The sequence below is a fragment of the Python bivittatus genome, unplaced genomic scaffold (assembly GCF_059951505.1).
Source record: "Python bivittatus isolate LINGU-HERP-01145 unplaced genomic scaffold, Pbiv_v1 ctg000980_np1212, whole genome shotgun sequence".
Classification (NCBI taxonomy): Eukaryota; Metazoa; Chordata; class Lepidosauria; order Squamata; family Pythonidae; genus Python; species Python bivittatus.
Genome location: NW_028277125.1, coordinates 56,144,714 through 56,170,533, shown reverse-complemented (window position 1 = coordinate 56,170,533; position 25,820 = coordinate 56,144,714). Strand labels below are relative to the sequence as shown.

The window sequence follows — 25,820 nt, the reverse complement described above, 5'->3', positions numbered from 1 at the left end:
GCAGTAGGCAGGGGAAATTGTATTCCTGAAAGCCTTCTCTTCACCTTGGAATTCTTATGAAAAGTTGAGCTGTAATCAATCAGTCAATCAATCAATCAATCAGTCAATCAATCAATCAATCAAATATTGCCTTTGAAATTATGAGAGCTGAGGCTGTGGTTGGGGATTTCTAAATTTTATTATATTGCTTATAGTACTTGTGTGAGCGGAATAGTGCTGGTGCATTCTTATTGCCACAAAGAAATGTAGAAACTTGTGGAAAAAGTAGAAGTTTTAGGTTTTCCCCCTAAGGTCACACTGAGCCACCTCATGAAGACATTTTGAGATTGGTGGGATGTGCAGGGCTGTTTCCCCCATCCTTGGGTACAATTAAGCGCCAAAATAGGCCATTTGTGATTAGAAAGGAAGTAACCCACTGAAGCCACCGGCAAATTCTAGCAGACCCCTTTAACCTGGTTTGTGTTTACTGAATTCCCTCCACTAAATAAAGACTTTTGAGTTAGGATTTTTTTTTCTCCCTAAAGAACACAGGCCCTCCCCTGCTATAAAGTAATCAGTTTGGGACCTGCAGTCACTATTGCTGTACAGCACCTAAAAAGAAGTGGGGTGGGGTGCAGTGGGGAAGAAAAGTGCTCTTGTCCTTATCCTGGAGCCTGAACTCTGGCCCAAAGCATTGCATTGTGTCCAGGCTTTACGAGCTTGAGTATTCCACATGAGCGGGTGAGAACACCCTGCAGTTTAGATCCCATTATCTCAAAATCGCTAGATTCGTTTGTCTTGGACGGCTTCAGAAGCCCGAAGTTTATGGCTAAAATACCAGAAGCAGCCTCCAATACCTAGAGCCACTGACTGGGTTAGACTACAACTCCCATTATCCTAGTCAGCATATAGTTGAGAATGATGCGAGTTGTACACTGCACCTTGCAATCAACCTTAGGACGATAGCAAGTTAGCTGGGTAGGCTAAAACCATTGAGAGAGAAATTATAGGGGGTTGCTCAACACGGGAGCCTTTAAGACCATTGCAACTTGCACCCTAGCGACAGTTCCCGAGGGGAAGTGGCCATACAACTACGATCCCCACAATCCTTTGCGGCGGCAAGCGACACTATTAGTCGCCGTCGTAAATTGCTTTTTTTAAGCTGTAGTCTACGGCCGGATCGCTTTACGGCCGAGAATCGGATCCGCTTCCGGTAGAAGTTGACGGAGAGGTCGGTCTGGTGGTTCTCTGTAGCCCGGAGACGTGACGCTTCTTGCTCTGCGATGGGAAGAAGCCGATTGTGACATTCCCCTCGCTCCCTCCCCGCCCCCTCCTCCCTTGCCCGGACAAAGCGGGCCCCTCCAGGCCTGTCGGGATGGAAGAAGAGAGCATGGAGGAGGAGGGGGGCGGCGGCGGCGGCGGCGGCGGAGGAAGCATCAGTAGCAGCAGCAGCTACGAGGCCTTCATGGATGACCAGAACCACAACAATTGGGACACTGCGGCGGGAGGGCGAGGCGGAGGCTACGGACAGCCGCCCCCGTCTCCCTCGCCTTGTCCGGGGGAGTCCCGCAGCGCGTGTGGGCACAGGGTATCGCTTTCGGGCCCGGAGGAGCTTGAGATCCACATGATGTCCGAGGCTGCCAACGGGCCAGGGAAGGGCTGTGAAGCCGCGCCGGGAAAAGGAGGGGCTGCTGCTGCCGCTGCCAGCATCAACCTCAACATCAACCCTTCGGCCTCTAAGTTCTGTGAGTGAGGCCCCGCATCCTTGGTCCGTTCTTCCTGCCTCCAGATCGAGGAAGGTGGGGAAGGGTGCAGTGCACCCTTCCTCCATATTACATTCTTGGTCAGCAACTGGGAAGAGGTGGCAAGCCAAGCATATCTCTTTCCAGTTCAGTTTCTCCTCTTTCATGGGCAGCTATGGCCACCGTTCCACTTTTTGCTGTGTGCCTCTTGTTTGCTTGGCAAGGGGTGGAGAAAACTGATTGATTTGGTGGTGGATTTTGCTCTGAAGTCTACAAGTGCCCATAGTAAGTAGTGGAACATGGAGATTTAGGGCTATTTTGGTCTTGAGGTTCAATCTTGAGATCCAAATTGCTCCTCAAGCTTAGCGGTGAAAGAATTTCTTTTTCGTCCAATACCATTGAGAGGTGATCCACCGTTTTAATGTAGGGTGCTTAAAAACACAAATGTACTGCATAATTTTGAAAGTTCATTATTTGTGTGACATACTAATGATATTAGTGTTTTATGTGTTCTTTAAGATTTGTATCTAGATCAGGGCTGTATATACACAATTTGATTATGGTTTATAAACCAACATTTTTAAACAGATTTTAAATGTTAGTAGAATCTCTGCAGTGAAAAACTTTAAGAGGCTATTAGTCTTTAGATGCTTACATTCTCCTAGAGAAATATGTATCTAAACATTTTGTGATTAACAGTAGAAGGTACATGTTCAGATCTGTAATGACCTCTTTGAAAATATACAGTCTAAAGTGCCATGTATATTTCACCTATGTTTTCAGCCAGTAATTTCAGACACTATTGTGTATGCTTGTTTGTGGTCAGTAGGCATAGGATTGGAATCTTGAGTTAAAATAGATGAATGTTCCATTTGAATCAGAAATAATGCAGGAATATTCTTCTTTTCTCTCAAGTATATAGTATGGCCTTTGCATTTAAATTTATATGTGTTACTAATAATGCTGATGGCATTCTTTTATCATTTATAATATACTTTCTCTTCTAGTAATGAATGTTATAACAATAGAAGATTATAAGAGCACATATTGGCCAAAGTTGGATAGTGCCATAGACCAGCTTTTAACTCAGAGTCCTGGTGACTATATCCCCATTTCCTACGAACAAATATACAGGTAAGGAAATATAAAGGTTGATTCTACAATAACAGATTATTTCAAGTTTGCATTATTTCAGTTGCTTGCAAGGTGCTAATGAAAACTTTTAGTAAATGGGTATAATAATTAAAGGTGCAATGTTAATTCTGGCATTAGATTTCTAAGTATTTGGGCTTTGATTATTTAAAACTAAATAAAAATAAATGTACCAGGTTGACATCTTTCATTTATAGGAATTTACTTGTCTCTATGTTAGAAAATAGTGCTCATAAAAAGTGCTTGCTTGCTTTTCTTTGTAAAATAAAATGTGCAGGGCTCACTTGCATGTTTCCAAACTGTTTAATTGAAGACATTCCTACATATTTAATTTAGGATTTTGAAAAAAGTGCCAGGTCATATTACGATGTACTAAATTTACAATTCTAAATATTTTAGCCTATCCTCTCAAGGCAGTTGACAACAAATAGAAAACCATAATATTAAACAGTACATTATTCAAAGTAAGCAGTGATTTAAAAATACAATTCAGCCAGCACAAAAGAATTGCAAACTATAGTAATAAATCAGCATATAGCATTAAACCCATTTGAAACAGGTGGTTCCTTGTGTCTCTGTGGTCTGTTTGATCTTAAAAGTAAACTAGCAGCAGGTCTCAAATCAATTTCGAGGCCCAGACAGGTTTATATGAGCACAGATATATTTTCAGATTTACTGTTATAAACAAAATCTTGTAAGAATCAATGTGTAGCTGTTTCTCAGCAGTATACTGGAAAGGAAGAACTGTGATACAGATTTTATAGTTTATACCACAATATTCAACTAGCCATCTCTAAGTTTTTGTCCTAGTAATGCATCTTGTTGAATGATTTTGGAAGCATCAAAAGAAATAGGTTCAGTCCTTGATATTCATGTTTAAAAGATAAGACTTTTTCCCCCTTACTCCAGGAACTGGCCTTATTCAGGATCTTTAAAATAGCTATTTAATGTTTAACATTTATAAAATATCTATGCATTACTTGAAAGACCCAGTTGGGTGTGGTGGTTAAGGTACCAGATTAGAAACTGAGGGACTGTGAGTTCTAGTCCTGCCTTAGGCACAAAGCTAGCTCTGTTATCTTGGGCCAGTCATTCTCTCTAAGCACTAGGAAGCAGGCAATGGCAAACCACTTCTGAAATCTTGCCAGGAAAACTTCAGGGACTAGTCTAAACAGTTACCAGGAGTCAACACTAACTCAAAGGCACCCCCTCCCCCAACATGCATTACTTGAACAAAAAATAATAACTTGATCAAGAGAGATGGTGTAATGATATGGGAATGGCCTTGGGATTCTGGGGAAAGAGACACTGCCAAGGAAATGTCAGATAAGAGACAGCATAGCCTGCAGCTGGATAGTAGGCAGGGCAAGAAGCTCAGAAGAGACCCTCCCTAATTTCTCAAGCTGTAAAGAAGACAAGGAAAGAAAGGTACTTTCAGACTTGCAAGATTGATATTCCCAGGTAGACCAGACAGGAAACAGGACCAGATGAGCTAATTCTACTTTATTGTAAGGTTATATTAACAGAATCTCCTGCTGTCTCTTTTACAGCCTGAAAAGTTAGTGAAGTGTGATGGAATGTGAGGGTGGCCTTGGAAGATGGGGGGAAGAGATGCTGCCTAGAGAAGGATCAGATAAAAGAGAAAGGAGTAATGGTCAAAGAAAGAAACTTAGGAAGGACCTGCCTTAACTACTCAGGTGGTAAACAGGGATTTGTGCTTTCAGACTTGCAAGATTCTGTTAATGTAGCCTTACAATAAAGTAGAACTAGTTCATCTAGTCTTATTTCCTGTCTGGTTTACCTGGGAGGGCTGACATCAAACCTGCAAGTCTCATATTCTCTTCTAAAGAGAGGAATGTTGAGAATGGCTTCAAGGAAGCCCACTATCCACGGGACATCTGGCAGCTGCATTGTTGCAGCACCAGCAGCAAGTAGATGCACAGATGACCAATTTACAGAATGCCAAGCTATAACTAATGCAGCAACTGGGGCAGAATTTACCTCAGCCTGCCGCAGCACAACTGATGGTAGCTCAGCCAATGCTCTTGCATTCCCATGACAGCTTGCCAGAGAAATTCAGAGGTGACCAGGATCAATTTTGGACATTCGTCACTCAGTGTGAAATGTTTATGGTAGGCAGACCAGTGGAATTTCCCACTGATTGCACCAAAGTGTCTTTTGTGCTGAGCTTGCTGAAGGAAGCAGCAGCTAAGTGGGCAATACTGTTCATTGAGGGGAACGATCCGCTGCTGGACAACTATCAAGACTTCATGCATAAGCTCAGAGGGCACTTTGGGGATCCCATACAGAGAATCACAGCTAGTTGAGAGATCTGAAAGCTCAAGCAGGGACAGAGAAGAGTAAGGGCATATATTTCGGACTTTAAATTACTTGCTGGCGATGTAGGGTAGAATGACTTAGCCCTAATTGACTAGTTTAGGGAAGGACTGAATGATGAACTAATTCTACTTTATTGTAAAGCTACATTAACAGAATCTTACAAGTCTGAAAGCCTTCCCTATTTACCACCTGAGTAGTTAAGGTGGGTCCTTCCTTTCTTTCTTTGACTGTTACCCTGTTGCAGATCCTAGGTGGCATCTCTTCTGCCTGTCTTCCAAGGCCACCCTCACATTCCGTCACAGGAGGGTCCCTTCTGAACCTCTTTTTCTGGCCATTATGCAGCTGTGGGCTATGCCCTCTCTTACCTGACAATCCTTAGCAGCATCTCTTCGCCCCATCTTTCAAGGTCTTTCTCACATACCATTACATGTTGGCCTTGTGGGGCAAACTGGATAGGAAGCACAACCAGATGAGCTAATTGTTCTTTATTATAAAGCTACATAGACAGAATTTTGCAAGTCTGAAAGTACATTTCTCCCCCCATCTCCTTTATAGGCCGAGAATCTAGGGAGGGTCTCTTCTGAGCCTCTTGCCTCGCCCACTATCCACCTGCAAACTATGCTGTCTCTTATCTGATGTTCCCTTGGCAGCGCCAGTCTCACAATGTCATTCCCGCATACCATTACAGATGATAAATTGAGGAGGCAGGACAATACTTTATGTGGCTGAAGAGATATTTATTTGATGTTTATATTGGTCCCTAATGTTGATTCTGTCATCATGGATGGTTTTTATTGTAAATAGTGCTCTGGCATGATGTCTGTAATGTGTGCAGATTTTGAAATATTCAATTTCCATCATTTGAATCCTAAAAAAAAAGTGTCAGAATACTTTGACAGTAATGCTTATGATAGAAGAGCCCACAAATAGAAGTTGTAATGTATGCAGAATGACATTAGTATTTATTATTTATTGCTGTATTGTGATTAGCATATCCTCACACAGTTGTTACTTATATCTAGTGTTCTGTGGAGCTTACTTCATACAGCCTCACTAATATTCCATGAGTAGGTAACTTCAAGTGAGGACTGTGCTTGTCTTAGCTGCCCAAATTTCACTGCGGTTGGATTAGTTTAAACCTTAGTTCTTTATGTCCAAAGCCAAGATACTTTTTTCTGTTATTTTTGGTATCGATCTAATTTGTAATGTCCCCTTAGCTCTGCATGTATCACGGTTAAGAGAGCAAAACGTGACCTCTTACTTTAAAAAACTATAGTCTGGTTTTGGTATGTATTACATAAATCCAAGATGTGGAATGAACTTGTTGCTGTCTTGCTCAGTTGCTCTGGAAATCCTAGTTTGGAATGTAGAGCTGGATGGATCAGCTCTCTGTGTAAAGGACATACTTTTGTTAATTGTGTCTGCATGATTGAAATGGACTGTCTGATTCCATTACTTCCAGTTGATCTGAATTTGACTAATGCATTGACTGTACTTTAATGTCTAATGCTGCTAATAATGGAGATATAATCTGAGTAGTAAAGAGAACATACATGTTTTCTATTAATGTTAAGATACAGGTATATGCTTTGATTTTAATCAAAGAGTTGCCATCTGTAGTACTTCCTAGTTCAAAATAAAGAACCTGTTTTTAACTGTGATTTTCATGACATTTCAACCAATTCTTAATTCAGGAGATGTAATATGTGTATGTCGTAGAAATCAGTGCTCAAAATAGAACTGGGCACCTTAGGGGATAGAAGTAGGGCAACAGTACTGTACTATACAGTGCAGTTATGGGGTTGTGGCTCCAGAGCTCTATGTTAATAGATAGTTGTATGGTTTACAGCTGTATTCTTGGGAAGGCTTAATTCTCTGTTTTATGTAACAGTTAAAAATATTACTAAGGTTAGATGATATTAATAATATTTTAGGCACATTGAAAGCAATTGAAGTTAACCTAGTTAGAAGTAACTAGTTCTGTTGATTTCAGTGGGATGAAAAGGTGGCTAACTAACCTGAAATCCAGATCTTTGCCTTGTAATGAAATATTGGAAAGGGGTTCCTTTGTTAATGTCAGTTCTATGCCTGAAAAGAAATGCCTAGAATGTTGTGTTGTTGTCATGAATAAATGCATGCTTAAAAATATAAAATTTCAAAATAGCATTAATGATAGAATGAAATTCAAGTACGTTTGGTTAAAACGTGTCTTAATAATATGTTGAAATAACTAAAAAAAAATCTTAGAAATTAGGTACTGCCAGAGTTTAATAGTTGAATCATTATATGTGAGGCAGCCTTGAGCTTTCAGAACTTGTGGAATTATCCAACAAATACAGATCTGCTTCCACAAACCTATTAGATAATGGGGTCTTAGTTTAGAATGCTGATATATTTAAAATAAATTTCTACTGGCTTAATATTGTCAATTCATCACTGTTCCTGTATTTATTTCTGCAGTTGTGTATATAAATGTGTGTGCCAGCAGCATTCGGAACAGATGTATAGTGACCTAATAAAAAAGATAACTAACCACTTAGAGAGAGTCTCAAAGGAGCTGCAGGTAAGAATCTGCACAATTTTATTTTCCTGGGACTTAGCATAGTATCCCAGTAAAATGCCAGTGATCATTTGGAGTTATTGCTGCCATAGTTGTTACCTGTGCAGAACTTGATTGACCTGATTTGTAATGCATTAGTTGTTGAGTAATTCTTTTCTAGGAATCTCAAATATTACTATCCATGTGAGCTCATATATTTCAAAAGAGATCATGATCCCAAAGATGAATTAACATACATGGTGGATTTGCTCTGAGCACATACAGGTGTGAATAAGAAACGTCTCCTTTAGGTTGAATTTGATTCTTAATGACTTCAGGGACATCTCCATGTAATTTTCTTGGCAACAATTAGAACTGGTTTGCCATTGCCTTCTTCTGAGATGCTCTTTCAGCTTCCTGGTCTAGCCTGTAACTATGATATTTCTTGGTGATCTCCCATCTAAGTACTGACCAGGTCTGACTCTGTTCAGTATTTTGAAATCAGCCATAGTGGTGAGCAAAGTTTAGGATAATTGCTCAAATGTATGAAGAAACATGTAGTACTGGATGTGTGCCTGTATGTATCTATTCCTAGCCAGCTTGAATTAGTCTTTAATCTGTTGTAGAACTTTGGGTTGAGACACTGTCAACTTTCATGCAAGGGTATTATTATAAACTGGTTTGTACTTAATTAGGTTTATCAAAATATGCTGATCATTTCTACTCAGATTGTCAGTTTAAAGAAAGAAACCTCCTAGTTTCCAAAACTTAATTTTCTGACCATCTGAAGATACTTGTTTTTTTATCACAGGCAATTTATTTAGAACCTGGTTTTAATACTGACCTACATTTGTTGCTTGTTAAAAATTAGCCTGCATGGCATCAGAAAGTGAGTAATACACTGACAGAACAGGAGTAAAAGTAAATAAATGAGATAGTTTGCTTGTCAGTTTCCAGTTCAGTCTTCAATGTCAGAGAAAAAAAATACAATTTCATATTTGCATCTTGCTGTGCTTTTGTTGTAATCAGGTATTAATATGTATGAGAAATGTAGCTTCATCTTGAAACCCTTGAGATTTGTCAGTAAATGGGACCTTGAGGAAAAGTGTGTTACTTTGGTATGCTGTAGGTTTTCTAATAATGGTAGCTCACTTAATAAATATATAGCTAACTTGATATTGTCACTTTCTTCTTACACTTCTGTATTTAAATGAAATACCAGTGTTATATTTGCACACGGGGACCTCATCCCCCTTTAAGTAGATACAGCATAGCACACAATGTTTTTGGATTAAAAGTTGCACTTCATCTTTGAGCATGTGCCAGGAGCTATGCTTCAAAAAGTACTACAGACTCTTTTTTTTTCTTGCTTTTACTTAAACTTTTTTTTTCATTTATATTATTTTGGATGAAATTAAAAAGAAGTACTAAAAACTAAATTTAATTTTAACTTAGAGCTAATGTTTATTAAAATTAAATATAACTAGTGTTAGTAGTGTAGACAAGACTTCAATTCTAAAACATCCAAAAGCTGAAGTAAACGTTTCAAATTTGAAATCTTTTGCTCATTGCTTGTTAATTTGATTATTCCCAAATGTGCACTTAATATTCTTTTGTAAACTTAAAAATTATAATTTTTGAAAGTCTGTAGGAGCACATTCAGGTTTTGGGGGGGCTGCATGCCACCCTGAGGTTATACATCTCTGACCTGGTGGATTTGTATTTCAGTTGAAATGGCTGTGGCTTATAGTTAGTAGAAAACTGTGCAGCAGCCATTGTTAAAAGCAACAATGCTGGTTGTTGAGGCGAATGGCTAGTTAAGCTCTGGCATTTTCTAGCAGATTATTCTTATAAGGATATTCCCTTTCTTGAGGATAAGCATAATCCTTTCCCAAGCTCCTTTAGTGAGTCTATACTTTGCATGTGATTTGCAAATGCTTTTGCAATAGGTAATTAAGAAACACCTCATTACCATTCTTATATCTTAATTACAACATTGTCAATTAAAATTGTGTACTCTGTTGGTGATCTGCAAGCACATATATTTGTAGTTGCAAAGGAGTTGTTGGACTCTGGTCTGATTAGTAGATTGCTCTTTTATCGTGGTGGAGGAAACATGAAGGATCTTGGTAATGTGCTTCTTGAGGTAAGCTTGTAGCAAGACAGATCATTTCCAGAACAGTGCTTTGAATATAATCCAGCCCTCAAATGGGCCTATTTTGAGGCCAAACCATACCCGGTGACTGAAATACTTCATGTTTTGGAAGATTTACTTCCAGAGGTGAAGCACTTCCAGATCAGTATGTTCCAGGAAAAAAAAAAAAGGAACATCCCTTTGGAATACTGGACTATTCTACATTCATTTGGCAACATAAGGATGCATTCCTTCTTGTTGTGAGGCTGAGCAATGAAATTATCCTTGCGCTACTGGAAATATTGCCTGATTACCCTAGCATCTTAGGGAAAGATTCTTGTCCTGGATCTGTATAATAGGCCAACGCACACATGTCTTCTGAAAAATTGCCATAGGAAAAAGTGCTCTTTATATGTATGTGGGGAGAAGGGACTGTTTCATGAAAATTCCCATCTGCCACAACTCCACTGATGAAATATGCTATCCATTCTTGTTTGTGTAACTTTATACTGGAATATTCACTTAAATGATACAACTTTCATGTTATTAACCAAGCTCATTAGCCCTTAGGTTTTACAAGTGAAACCTTATTAAAGGGTCAAGAAGATGCATACAATGTTTCTTACAAAATAAGGATATACATTTTAATTACTCATTAGGTTAATCCTTAAAAATATAACTACATGATCAGAAAAAAAAGTAAGCATTTTGAAGCTGTTACAGCAAATATTCTCAGTTAAAAAATAACTTAATGGGAAACTTACATGATTGGCTCTGTGTGTGTGTGTGTCATTTTTGAAGATTTATATCAGATTTTTGGGAAGTTCTCTAACTGACTCAATTGGAACACTAAGTACAATATTGTTTTTTATGTGCAGATCCCCAACTACTTACTTTTGAAGAGCTAATCAGCTCTTGTTCGCTGTAGTAGAATAACTTTTTCATTTCAGTATGATCATTCTTCCATTTGAGGGCAGCTGTTAGTTTCCACATTTTTTATTATGCATCTGAATTCATCATGAACTTCTTTGGATGCTCTGTTTTAAAGTGAAAACTGTATTTGGACTCTGATTAGAATATGTAGAAACTAGATAATTATTGTATGGAAAAGACTTCAAATGTGCTAAGTATCAGTTCAGTGATATTTTAGTTGATCCTGTTTTGCACATTTGTATTTTGGTTTGGACTGTTTTTTTGGGGGGGCAGCGTAGATCTTTCCCCAACAATTGCGATACTTGAATTTTGCAAGAACCTGGAGTATAGAGTATAAAGGGAGGAACCAAATGTTTCAGTAGGCTACTGATCAGTATCTAAATGGGATCAGAGTAGTTATTTTACTGTTGTTATATTACATTATTGAAACTATAGCAAGGAGCTGCTGACAAAGGAGGGAAGGCCTAAACAGATCAGGGCTGCATGTATCGGCAGCTGCAACTCTCAGCCCTTTGAGATAGACCAGATCAGGAAATAGATTCCACAGGAAAACTAGAATTATGCTTTACAGTATTGAGATAGGCTATAATAACAGAATCTGGCTAGTTTGATTGTGCTTCTTCCCCTCCCCCCTCCCCCTTATACAGCAGTTAGTCAGGGAAGAGTCATCCTGAGTCTTTTCTTAATACTGTCTCCTTCCACAGGACTTAAGGAATGTCCTTTTTGTTTATGTAATGGTTTCTGAATATTTACTACAAGGCCATCTCTGTAGCTCTCTACACCAACTGATCCAGCTTAGATCTGTGTCAGTGTGGAAGTCAGATGAGAGTTTTGCCTGATCATTGAAGTGACAGGTAAGGTTTGAGGAGCCTTCAACCTCCTGAGCTTTCAGGAGACTGCTAGAATAGGAGGATGAAGGTTTTCTACCCATATGAGAGGCGGTGGTGGGTGTGCTCAGTGTGGAAATGAAAAGGGAAATTTCTATGAGCCAGACTTTCCCATTCTTACCCTTAAAACCCACCAAAGGTCTGAAAAGCTGTGATTTTTGCCTATTGCTGGCAATGGGATTTTAAGAGAGAGGATGGGAATGATTTGTCTTCCAGAGGCCTTCCACTTCCATTCTTATTCTAATTTGTAAAACATCAACATATCAACCTTCTAAAATTTAAACTTTTGCTGTTGCATATTGGCAGTATGATCTTGAGGTACTAGGGTGGGGGGCATATTTGGGACACAGGTTGCCCATGCTGGATTATTGGGATATAATATGGAATCCTTATCAGAACATTTAACCTCTTATTTTAAGTTATTTTGTGGAAGATGAAGATCACTGTACAAAACCTTTTTTTATAGGTTGTGTTGTCCTTGCATAACACTAGGACTTAATCTAACTGGTCATTTCCTAACAAGGTAATAGCTGTCTTTTCATCCTGACAACTCTTAAGTATCCTGAGGAGAGAGATTTAATTGAAGTCCTGAGTCTCTGTACCAGCTCCTGTTTTTTCACACTCAATGTTCCCCCATTGTCCCAAAATGTTTAAGGTGCCTATTTAATAGTTTGACTTTTAATCCAGGGCAGTAGCATTTGATGAAATAGCTTGGTTCAGAATCTAGGTAGATTAAAATATGTTCATTCTCTATTATGCAATTGTGCTGCAGGTGGCAGCAGAATACTTTCCCTGGCAAATTGCTATATTTTTCCAAATATTGAACCATCCAGATTAAAGAATAAAAAACATCTTTTCTGAAAAATTCTTAACTATCCCTATGCATTAAATTATACTGTGTAGATTTACAAATCCCCTAAGGCATACTGTAGTCCCATACTGACATTTTACTTTGTCTATTTCTTTCTTGTCCTTCATTGCCTATATACAGTATATCACAATAAACAGCGGCTAATGCATTCCTTACTCTTTTCTACATTGTGCAATAAATGCAAGATATGTCTAGGTAGGAATTCAGATATTAGACTTAACTCATTATGAGTAAGTATGCATCTTCAAAATTAAGGATATAAGGATAGATGGTAACCTGTTGTATAACTGTCACCATGAAGAAGTACAGGAGTTCATTGGTAATGCTGAATTGTTAATGAAAGTTAGCACTGAGACTGCTTTGCAAAATTGTGTATGCATTACATATAGAAGTTAAGGAAACATAGAATGTTAGGGTTGGAAGAGAGCTTGGAGATCATTTAAGGTATCGATCTGTCCATTATCCCTGACAGATGGCCATCTAGCCTCAGTTTAAACACTTACAGCAGAAGAGAATCCACCACCTTCCAATGCTGTCTTTTCCATTGTTGAACAGCTCCTGCTATTAGGAATTTTTTTCCTGAAGTCCAACCAAAATCTGCTTCCTTGTTTCTTGCCCTACTTCTAGAACAATTCTGCCCCATTTTTTACATAACAGCCTTTCAGATATTTGAATGCTGTCATCTCACTCTGTACTTTCTTCTCCAGGATAAACGTACCCCATACTTCTATTTGTTCTTCATAACTTTTTTTTTTCCTTCCAGATCTGGTATTTTTGTTGCTTTCATATGGACGCACTCCAGTTTGTCAATGTCTTATCTAACATATGCTGCCCAAAACTTGGTGGGGTACTCTAGGTATTGACTGACTAAAGCAGTATAGAGAGGTTTCCAAGAGATACCTTGATACTATGCTTCAGTTCTGCAACCTAGGATTGTGTTTTATTTTATATTTTATTTTGCAGCTATATCACACTGTTATCTTATGTTCAACTTGTAAGACCACCCAGGTGCTTTTTGCATGTACTACTGTCGTCTTCAGTTCTCCTGCCCCACCAACATATATTCTTGCCTTTGATTTTTCTTGCCCAAATATAAGATCTTGCATTTGTTCCTATTGAAATTCAACTTGCTGTATTTTTGCTCAGTGTTCTGGCTTGTCAAAATCCCCCTGAATTTTGATACAAACTAGTAAAGTGTTTGCCATCACCCCATTTTTGTCTTATCTGTAGATTTGATGATAATATTTTCTATCCCTTACCCAAGTCATCACAAATAAGTTGAATTCCATAGGGCCTATGACAGAGTCCTCTAATACGCCATTCAACATTTCCCTTCTGCTTCCTGTGGAGATATTGGCATACATATGTTGAGTTTGTTTGTTCAGTCAGTTCTGTATCTGGCTAATTGTAGCATAGTCTAGCCCACATTTTGTCTTCTTTACTGTACTAGGATCTCATGGGAAATTTCGTTGAATGCTTTGCTAAAATCATGGCATACTATGCCAGTTGCATTCTCATGGCCAACTAACTGACCACTCACTCACTCACTCACTCACTCACTCATAAATAAATAAAAGCGGGGGGGGGGAGAGATCAGGTTGGTTTGGCATGACCTATTCTTGTTAAAGCTGTGCTGACTCCTTCCAAGCAGGATATTCTTTTCTAAATCTTATGTGGATATTTCAAGTGTTTTCTTCTGGGTGCATGACTCTTCCAGTATTTAAATTTTCACTTACAACTGCTCTGTGTTAGATAGTATCTTGAAAACTCCATCTGACTTCAATGAATTAGGAAATCTCAGTTTGCATATTGAAGTGACTTCTGTACATCAGAAAAGAAGGCCAGGGTAAATTGGGTATATTTTGGAATAACTGAGATGGAAGTTTCCAGAAGGATAGCCATATTAGATTTTGCAGCAAAAGCAATAAAGAGTGTTGTGACACCTTAATGGCTAGGTGGAAAGTAAGGAAAAATAATTGGTATGAGAAAAATATATTTGTTACTATACCAAAAGTCCCAACATGTTTCAAGGAAGCAGCAATTCTTCAGAAGAAAACTGTGAATCAAATAGCTTGTAGGAGGTGGATGCGCTCAGACTGACAAAGGCACTCCCTCAGAATGTGCTGGGACTTCGGTGTCAGACTCAGCCCAAGAACGACGATGAAACAGTTCCATCCAGTCTGGTTCCTTTATTTGCTTATAGCCTCTAGACAGAATCTCGCCAGACTAACTCTGCACTACAGCAACAAGTGGATATACCCTGTGATACTCTAGGGAGGGGCTAGTCCAAACCTCTTCTTCTCATGGTGTTACTGTGGACTGAGAAAGCACTTGCCTTGTCCCCCTCTCTGGAATGCACTACCTCCCTCCTGACAGCCTTGATTTCCCATACCAGTCTCCTCCTTGCAGATACCTTCCATTACATTCGGATATAATAAAAAATACAATTTTTCTCACACAATTTCCCCCTTATTTCCCAGTGTTTTTCCTCTGAATGATATTAATGACTAGCCAGTTTATTATTACATAAGACTTCGTGTAACATAGTCACTTTATGTACTGTTTGGTTTGAGTCATGTATATACATTTTGCTCTTTATCTTTGTGATAATAGTGGCAGACTAAGTTCCACAGTTGTGCAAACTTCATTGATTGGAGAACTGTCTAACATTAATGTTTCTCTGTTTATGTGGACTTCTAATCAAATATAGGAGTATTGTGAGATTTTCATCACCATATTTTGGGATGTTAAATGATTGACTTGCCAAATGGCACTATATGTGTCTTCTGACAAGGTTGATTACTTGCAAAAGCTTCCCTAATGTTGTTTCCTCATTTTTACTGAGAAAGGTACTGCAGTGAAATTCCATGACCATTACTCATTTCCAGTGAATTAGGTATTTTGGATCTCACTGACTCTTTGGTTAAATGTATTAATATTCACTTGCAGATTACATGTTAAGTGATAATAATACTGGTTTATTTTTACTTTTTCTATATTATTTTTATTCTTTGCACACAGGAACAGTCCTCATAGTTACAAAGACAACAAAATGAAGGGCTTTTAATTTTTTTTTTATTTGTTTTCAGCAAAACTAAATGGTATTTATTTTCTCTTTGAATCTTGTTTTGTAAGAGAAAATGAAAATAGGAATTTGGGAGCTGGGCAGTATTGAAATATATGTAATAAATATTTTTCTTCAAGGTATACATGACTGTACAGCCAAATGAACACAAATTATTTCAAAATAAATATAGTCACTTTGGTGACTTTTTAAACAGTCTCTGTCAAATGTGACCCTAAGCCTTTTTCCCATGAAACGTTTATAAGGCACCTATGATTTCATCCCCAAAGTTGGGTGATTTGTTTTAACTTTTGTTTATCTTATGTAAGCATAAAAGTCATAGCCAAACTTAGCTGGTCTCAAAAATGTCGAGTAGAGTTAATCCTGGTTAGTACTTGGATGGGAGACCACTAGGAAATCCTGTGGCAATAGACTTAGACTGGAAAGCTAAAAAACACCTTGGAAGACAGCAATGGCAAACTACTTGAATGTTGTTGTCAAAAACAACATCAGAAGCTTAATAAGGCAAAACAAAAGTTTTTGCTGCTTTAAATGTAACTGGGAATTTAACAAGACACAACACACAGTGTGAAAGTTCATAATAACATTCAGCAAACCAACCCATGCTGTTAACTTTGTTACTTGAACCTCAGCAGCCTTAGTGGCATTTGCTATTTTAAGAATTGTAAAAACAGAAGTAGCTTAGATAGCTAAGCAGGCATACAGTTAAAAGCAGTCTTCTATCTATGCAGAAGCATCAGCAGAATAGATTTTATAGTGGCTCCTTATCTCTGAACTAAGTGCTTAATAACCACTGCTTCCTCCTGCCCATATCACCTTATACAATATCAACCAGTAGTAGAGGGACCAGTCAGTCTGTGCTGACTGGCTGGCCTGAAAGATTAAAAACAAACCAATCAAAAGCTGCCAAGCAAAACTTCAGTTGTAGTACTTGGAACAGCCTGGACCACTCAGAACAATATTGTTTGACAAAGCCAAGATTTGTTCAAAGCATAAGGCCAAATTCTTGGAATATATATGATTTGTTTTAAAATCTGAAAGTTTTGCATGCCCTTCATTTGTTAGTCATGGGATGCAAACAGGCTATTTTGGTGCATGGAAAATGCACACAGATGTCTTGATTTTCAGTTCCTCTTCTGTTTCGAGTCTTGCAGATCTTTTCTTTATTAAAAGACTAATTTGATATATTGTTCCTTGTTCTGGATAGCATTAAAGAAGTTGCCATGTTTTGCTCCATTTTCCATAATTCACAAGGTTGAATGGATTAAGTATTTGATTTTAGTTGAACACAGAGTCATTTTAGCTGGAAGAAAATAGTTTAACTTGTTAAGTCTTGTTAAGTTCCTGATTACTAATAAAGCCCAATTATCATCCTGATCTGATTTAAACTTTGATTTTATTGGACTGGTAATGCTTATATGGAGTATATACTTATATACTCCATTTTCCTTTTTCTCTGCTTTGCTTCCCTCTGCCAAAACTAAACCTACAAGGGGAGGGGAGGAAATCCTTGAAACCAGTTTCTCAGGATGTTCAAACCCAGAAATGGTGATTTAAGGATTTCTAAAAATAAACAGGATCCTTCCTCATTATGTTTACCCCTTGTTCCTTTTTGATTATAGAAGTAACACTGTCATAATTAACTAAACCACAGTCTGCAATTCATTATAACCTTTGCTGTATGTTATGTTTTGAGGTTAACTGTGGTCAGTGTTGTTATTGTGGAATTAAAGCAAAGCAAATTAGGCTACAAAATGGGAATGGATGTCTGTGTTAGGTGACTCTGCTGAATAATGCATATATTTGACCATCTTAAGTGTATATGTTGGAACCTAGGAAAGATAACGATGATTTCATTTTGCTATGGATCATTGAAGGCTTTTGTTCTTTCTAAGTGGCTTTGCAAATGGAGCAAAGCTAGCAATCTGTCTTCCATGTACTGTTGTAAAAGCCCTTGAGGTGCATTATGTAGTACAGTCTATAATTCTAAGGCCACAGTCCTATATGAGTTTACTAGGTAAGTTCAGATAATGATTTCTGAGCAGAAATGGGATGGTATGTAGTCTCCGTTACAAGATTTAGTCGTGATGCCTTAGTTCCAGAACTAGCTGGAGATGTCAGTTACCTAGTTTTGAACTATACTGTCCACTAAATTGCCTGAGAGATTTGAACATGTAAGCCTATTATTCTACAATGGTGGAATTGCTGCTGATCCTTTTGATGTTACAGGAAAGAAATATCTATTGCCAGTCTTGTGGAAGTTAAAATAATATTTGCTTTTGCGCAAATGGATAAGACTAGAGTTGGTTTCATCTCTAAACCACGAGCATCACACTGGTGATAGAATTTTACCTGTTCTGTGGTTTGCAGCAGGAGCAATAACTTACATAAATAGCTGTGAGAAATTATAAGCAAATGCATGTGTATTTATTAGATTCTGCTGCCAGATAATAAAGACATGACAAACAATGGAAAAACAGAGGTACTATTAAGAGAAAATATAATCAGCTAAGAAAGAAAATCAAATATCTGTATGCAATAAAATGTTGTAGATTATATAATTATATGCATTAACCTTTAGTTAGGGACACAAGAACTCATACTTTTTTAACCCTCAGAATAGTTAATATTATCTGAAAATCACATTTGTTTATAAAGACTAAGATTGAGAAAACACTGTGAGAAATGTGTGCTAAACTCACTTTCCCAAATGTAGTGCCTTTCATATGTGCCATATTACATTTTCCCATTGGCAGTGTTTCTTAGGGGTTGCACTGTTCTTGTTACCTGATAGTTATAGAATTGTAGTCAGGAAATTTATCAGTCTAAAGGAATGGAAGTATAGTCACTAGTTTTATTTTAAAAAGCATTACTGTTCATGAATACCTGTGTTCTTTCATTGAAGCTTTATGAGGAAAACAGTGACTTGAATAAAGTGGTTTAGGAGGCATCTTGCAACACTTAATGTGCTACAATATGGTCATGTTTCTGTTGAAGTCCACACACCTTAAAATTGCCAAAGTTCAGATACACTGTTCTAAAGTATTAGATTATGCTGGCTGTACCATAGTTAAGCCAAATTGCAGTGATTTGAAGAAGAACTTGTGCTAGACCATCCTTCCTCAACCTGATACCTTCCAGATGGGTTGACACTGTATCTGCTAGAATTTCCAGCCAGCAGCCGGCTGCCTGAGAATCATGGAGATTGTAGTCCTGCACATTTGAAAGGCCTAGGTTGGGCACTGTTATACCATTTCTGTTTCCCTCCATGAATGGCATGTATGACATAGGATTTTTTTATGCCTAGATTATGCAATTATCTGATTAACTTAATTAATGAAGAGTAATTATTCTAAATTACGAATAGAGAAGAAAATGATGCACTTCAAACCATTTAAGACAAGTATATTAACCTGATTGTGACTTCTTTGAATGTACTTACCTTATGTTCCTTTTATGGAGGACCCTAATCCTTTCAGCAAGACCTCATCATACTTTTAAAAAAAATGTTAAGTCAGTAAAAAAGACAAAGTCTCCTCTCTGCCAAGCTAAATTCCTAATAATGTTATGAACATATCCATGTTGTTTTCTTTGTAAGAAATATTTTTTACTTCACAATCTTGTCTATAGCTCTGGAATTTCACTGGACATATTAGCACAGACATATTATACTGGACCTACTAAGTTCCATCTAAAAGTATGCATTTGACAGAGCTCCTCACATAGGGTCTGCATATATAGCATAAACTTAGATGGGGGGGGCGATAACCTTTCTCAGAATATTACATTCCATCTCTTTTATGCAGTTCCCACCCAACCCTTGGCATTTGGGTACTGAGCATGCTTAGGTATCATTGGGTTGAGGGTGAATACTCCAATTCTGGAGTTTGTTTTTCCCCCCTACTTTTTCTTGTTGATATCTTCCTTTTCTTTCTTAGATTGTGCCATTTTGGATACCCAAGGAGAATGAACTTGTTAATAGTATGCATATACTTAATATGTCATGGACTGTCAAAGTGATTCTTCCTTGAAGTTTGCAAGGGGTTGGGGTTGGTGGGTAGATGAAGCATTAATGGTATAATGTTTGTTTTAAATCAGTTCTAATCTTTCACATTAGGTTTTGTTTTTTTTAAATCTTCAAGCCCAATCTGATTATGCCAAAATTAAGGTTCCCTTCATTTTCATAAGAGATCTGTTTTCTTTTATCTTTTACAGGCCAGCCCTCCAGATCTCTACATTGAAAGATTTAACATAGCACTTGGGCAGTATATGGGAGCATTACAGAGCATTGTGCCTCTTTTCATATATATGGTAAGTTATTAGATTTGAATGGAAAGAACTAGCCAGATTACTAGTTATCCATATCAGCAACTGGGTTCTCATATAATATTTATTGTGAGTCAGGAAAGAGATTGATGAACAACCAGCTTTTCTAATTTCCTCTGCTTATTTTAGTTCTCTCTCCCTCCCCCCGCAAATGGGGGCAGTTAATACTAGTTTCCATCCATTTGGGAGGCAATGGTCCTACACTTTAATTATGGTTCTAGCTGTGACAAGGGCTTGTCCTTTAACTTTTGATACTTTTATTTTCCAGGCTTCCATTCCTTCTTCATATTTTTCTCCTTTGTGAAATCACATCTAGCTTTCCAGGACCTTGTTGGAATAATCACCCTAGTCTTCCGCAGAGTGAATTCATCTTAGTAATCCATTAGCCTCATTCTGGTTGATTTAAACCAGAGTGATCACAGCTGTGCTGTTGTATGTTACATGTCTCTTTCTCTGGATTGTGTATATGGTCAGAAAAGGGTTGCCCTTTTTGGGCAAGGAAAAAGTATATGCATATGCTGCTCCTAGTGTAAAATCCATGGTAATACTACATTGGGCATTCAGAATTTTGCCTTTGAGCATAGCATTAAAATGATTGTGGCATTAAACCTTTATATATGCTGAGTTTGTTTTACTTTCCAGTAACAGAAACTAGAATGTATGTTACAGATCAAGAAAATTACAGTAAAAATTTAGAAGGTCACTAGCATGAATAACGGGTTATATCAAGAAAGTATTAGACAAAAAGGATTCCTTCAGTAAAGGGAAGTCTTCTTGGGGAAGAAATCCTCTGTTCCCCCAAATCCCTTGCATAGTAGAAATAGAAACAAAAGAAACAGATGCAAAAAAATACATTGAGAAGCATGAGATGGCCTGTAAGTTGATTAAATAAATATTTGCGCAGATGAACTCATTATCTGCACTTTCAGAATAGGAAAGGCAAGAGTACACCAGTGAAATGCAGAAGACCAAATGAGAATAGTCCCTTAAGCAGGCATGGAAAACCTGCAGCCTTGTATCATGGTGGTCAGTATGGGGAATTGGGGCATCCTGCTATGATGGATACTTTCGTACTTTGATGGCCAATCTCAGAGGTTGTATTTAGGAGACTACTGCCCTCCATATGATGTACGTGCTGAGGAATTCCTTTTGTTCGCTTAAATTGTGTGTGGTGAGATAAGCTGGAGATTTATAATTAAATGTCATCGTATGATGCCACACAGCTCTAGTTTTCTTTTTCATCTAATTCAACAAATGAAGAGAATCATTCCCAAGACTAAATAGTTGCAGACTGAGGAACAATATGAAACTCAATCTAACCATGATCGAGTGGTGTTGAGAAATAATTGATCTGTCTAGAAACGTATGACTGACTTGTTCTGGATGGTGCTGCATTTTTCTTAAAACAGTTTAATCCTCTTAAGACAGTGTTTGTGTTATGAGTTTTTCACATATTATATCCATTACCTATCTAGGACTGATAACTGCTGTGTTATGCTACTGTAGGGCAATGTATGGGGGCTTTCTCTAAAAATGGGCTAGGAACTACTGTAAATTCAAAATACAATTGGGTTCTATAAGCTGGTTCATAGCCTCCCAGGCCCAATTAAATTGCCAGTACTGACCTTTAAAGCCCTTCAACAGTTTAAGAGCAGATACTTAAAGATGAATTACTTTGATATAAGTCTGGTTGTTATAGTGAGATTATCAGAGGCCATTCTGAGTGTCAGAAGTGTAATGAATGGCGACCGAAAAAAGGCTCTTTGCGTCTGAGATAAAAGCAATGAAATAATTGGACTAGTGATTTAAGCAAAAGTGACAGAACCAGTACAAGTAAAATCCATTCTCAGTCTTATTCTTCAGTGTGGTGGTAAAAAATAATCAGTTGCTTTACTAATCTCCACAATGCTGCTCATCCCTGGAGTTGCCTCCAGCAAGAGGGGTCTTATTGAATACAGTAGAACTGTTTCAAGCCCAATGGATGAATCTGTGTTATATTTTGTGGATAAAATTATTTTTATTGGAGCCAGCTTAGACATTCTGAGATGGATATTAAGACTTGAGAAAATAATGTATTACATCAATCCTGTGTTTAATGCATTTCTGAGTCCATTCAAAGTACTAGATTGGGGGTTAGGTTATAGAAGATAATCTGTGCCCATATCACCCTGCCTGTGTTTTTTAGGTTGGAAGTGTTGGAAGCTCTGCTTGTTGAATTGTATTGCGGTGGTGGCCCTCATTTCTGGCCCTTTAGTGCAAAGCAGAGATGCTTTGATGTTTAGTGTTAATGCTTGACAATTAGCTTTACTAGATACTTTTCATTTGCTGTTTTCAGCTTAATTTATTATATGAATTTTTATTGCATCATAGCATGGTGCTTTAAGCCTAGGAAAGATTTTTGAAAGGTGGGGTAAAATGCTTCTAATGAAATAAAAGCTACACAGCTTAGATGACTCAGTGAAGGCATACCATCCATGAAAAGAAACACTGCCAGAGAGAACAAGACATTCTACAATTAGTTCAAGGATTTAAAAGAACTTTGTGTTATGTTGAGATTTTAAAATGTGATTTCAGAAATGGACTAGGATAAAAGTGAAATTTGTGCTAACTTTCCATCTGTGTAATATCACAAGAACATTCAAGCATCATTTGTACTTTTTTTTCCCTTTCCATTGTTTGAATCTATGGCCCATATAGGTAGCAGTGAATAGTTAGGCTGGAAATATTAAATATCTGGTAGATCACGTATTTACACTGAAAAGAAACAGCAGGGGAGGGAAAGGAGGTCTCTAAAATGCTAGGCAAATTAATTATTTTCTAGACCTCTCAAGGGCTTTTGATATTTGAAACTCCATCAGACCACAGATAATATTTTACAAAAATCTGCTATCATCATCATCATCATCATCATCATCATCATCATCATCATCATCTACTAATCCAGAAGAGTACAGGTCTGTGTTTTAGGAGGGGTTTTTCAAGATATGGCTTGCTATGGAAGAAGCCCTAGATTTTTCATCTATGACTAACAGAAAAACAGTGTAGCAGTATAAATACAGAATGGTGTGCCTTCCTGTTATCCTGCTCATTTGCCTACATAGAATTATTTTGTTGTTTACAAGAAGGAGTTAAGTTGTTACATATGTGGTTCACTTAATAAATTAGAGGATTGAGAGGAAGCCACAAACTGTTTACATCTAGAACAGACAGGTTTTTGTAAAGCGCATAATATGATAGATCACTATATTGCTCTGAAGGCCTTAAATTCAAAAGTACATTAATGGATATTAAAAAATAACTTTATGTTGTATTTATTGTCTTTGGTGCCTTTCCGCAGAGCACTCCTACAGCCTTTCTTAGGTTGGAAGTGGGGTTGCCCTTAATCTCTGTTAAAATTCACCTTGCACTTTTAAGGTACTATAAGAAATGAGCCTCCAAGAATACTATTTAATTAAACTCTGCTTCTTGGATTATATTGCCAGAAATTGATGGACCAGTTTCCTCTCTCCTATCCTACTTGTACTTCCTGTCTCCTAGGGAACTTAGTTTTTGGAGCAGTAAAAACATCAGGGATAAGCTTTTCAAACAGCATGCTATTGTGGTACAGTCTTTTTACAACAGTTTTCATCTTGGTACTACCATTATGAGAAACAATAGCCTATCCCAGTATCTGGCCAATATCACTAACCCTTCACTGAGGAACGCTTTTACGCCTCTGCGTTTTCAGACCATGCTTTCTGTATACCTTGAAGGGAGATTGTAAACTTCCCATGGAACAGTACCTTTGCCTCTCTGTGCTGGCCAAGTTGAGGACATTATCCATTATGTCCTCTACTGTGCTATCTACAGTGAAATCAGGGGAAAACATTGGTTATAAACTTAAGGGATTAGATGCTGAATGACTGAACTACCTCACATGGTGATCCCAACTGTTAGCAGTCTGGTTACTACCTTTGTCATGCTTTCTTTTAAACTCAGAAAGAAATATTTAGGTCCATAACTGTAGTATTGGTTCAGTTTTAACTTAAATCTCTCATGTGCTTTGTCTGTTGTTTTATTTTTATTATCACTTATTGCACTCCCTTTTTGTGCCATGTCATGTTCTTGTGACCTGCGGTCATATCAATAAACTGATTGAGTGATAATGGCATATCAGAAATTAGATACTTATTTAGCAGCCTGCCAGCAAATTCTATGGAATATGCAGGTGTTTGGATTGCAGTTAGGCAGTGATCCACACTAAAATGCTTCCAGCTATAAGTATGTAGATGGTTCAGGTAGGAAAGCCAGTGCTATTTATTTTAGATACCTTGATGCAGTTTTCTAATGACTGCCAAAAAGAGAGGAGAGAGATTAGTGGATCAGATTACATCTACACTGTTTTCATTTTTATTTATTATTGGTGTAGATTTCTTCTGGCCTGATTTTTTAAATTAAAAATCCAACAGTAATTCATTGGATTGGACCAGTAGGCAGAAGGGTTTTAACTTATTTTAGAAGCTATATAAAGTGAGCATATTCCCCACTTTTTAACATTAGAAAATCCTGGTGCCCTTAGATCGGCACCAGAGTTTTCTGGTATGTATCATGAAGAATCTGGGGAATCCTGCCCCAGGACTGCTTATTGCCTATAGAATGTTGATTAATTATGGGAGAATACAGAAATTAGGTGGAAGTAACAATGGAACAGACTGCCTGGAAGTGGTTGATTGGAATGTTTAGCAGCTGTGCAAGATCACATTTAGTTGCAGGTCTCACTTCTCATTTCTGGTAAAGGGAGGAGAGTAGTTTATGATGCCTGTTCTCTTGAAAATTTTATAGGAATTGGATTTTTTTTTCCTGGAAATTTCCTAATCAAAGACTTTCAAAAACAACTCCTTCCAGAAAATGCATGGAATTTGGTTATGATTCAGTTATTCTGTGTACTAGTACAAAGGATGAGGAAGTAGCATAAAGCACTCAGTTTTGATAGCAACATTGAATGGCTTTAGAGGTTTAGAAACATTAACCATTTGTTTTTTTCCTTATTCACCAGTCTGCCTGTTGACTAAGAGATACCGGGGGTGGGGCGTAAAAAGGTTTAACATTTATCATCATTTTAGAAGCTATGGCACATCTTGTCTCTTGACATTGGTTGAGTTGCATTTAATTATGCTTATTTATAGAGGAGAAAAGTCTGATATTAAGGAACAGCAATGCTGTAGATCAGCAGAAGATGAGCCTTGAGAAAGAATTGCCTACCTGCTATACTTGTTCTTAGATTGGCATTAAACAATTGCTTGATACTATGTGCAATTCCTGTGTTAAAGAGTAACAAAATAGGTAGAAAGAAAAGCTTCCTTCTGAACTGTGTTGCTTACTTTATATGTTTCGACTGCTAAAGTAACATTCCATCAGAATTCTAAATGCTAGGAATTATTGGGTTTGTGTTTAGAGCCTTAACACAACAAATGTATTAACTAGTTTTTTAAAAAAAACAAAAACAAAAAATCAATGAAGTTAGGTTGACACTGAAAACAAGGATTGTCGCATCACAATGAAGCAATCCTGCCTTTGTTTACTCAGCTGTAAAGCACTGTACCACCAAATATATAATCCTGGGTTTGTCACTCTCTCCAGAGAATAGTAGTACAATCCCTTAAGCAGCTTCTTGAATATCCAGGCTTCTGCCTTTTACACAGTGATGAATTGATTTGAAGAGTTGATAATGAAGTTAGGATCTAGTGTAACATTTATATTGATAGAAAATGGCTGGGTTCACTTACCTCACTAAGCCATAATAGAGGTGGGCCATTCATTTCACTCAGAAGTTTTGTCTTACCAGGTAAGGTC

At 37.6% G+C, this 25,820-nt stretch overlaps 1 protein-coding gene across 2 annotated transcripts in view; it reads left to right on the top strand.

Annotated features, from left to right (window-relative positions):
- The first annotated feature begins 1,164 nt into the window (after nucleotides 1-1,164).
- Nucleotides 1,165-25,820, top strand: part of CACUL1 (CDK2 associated cullin domain 1) — a 41,834-nt gene continuing 17,178 nt past the window's right edge. Inside the window, exons 1-4 of one of the 2 annotated variants that reach the window (XM_088131844.1) lie at nucleotides 1,165-1,724; nucleotides 2,729-2,855; nucleotides 7,674-7,776; nucleotides 19,878-19,973. In XM_088131844.1, the coding sequence (XP_087987970.1) occupies nucleotides 1,355-1,724; nucleotides 2,729-2,855; nucleotides 7,674-7,776; nucleotides 19,878-19,973 (696 nt within the window). In that variant the 5' untranslated portion in view covers nucleotides 1,165-1,354. The remainder of the gene's footprint in view (nucleotides 1,725-2,728; nucleotides 2,856-7,673; nucleotides 7,777-19,877; nucleotides 19,974-25,820) is intronic. The other variant, XM_007426937.4, reaches the window with a different exon arrangement.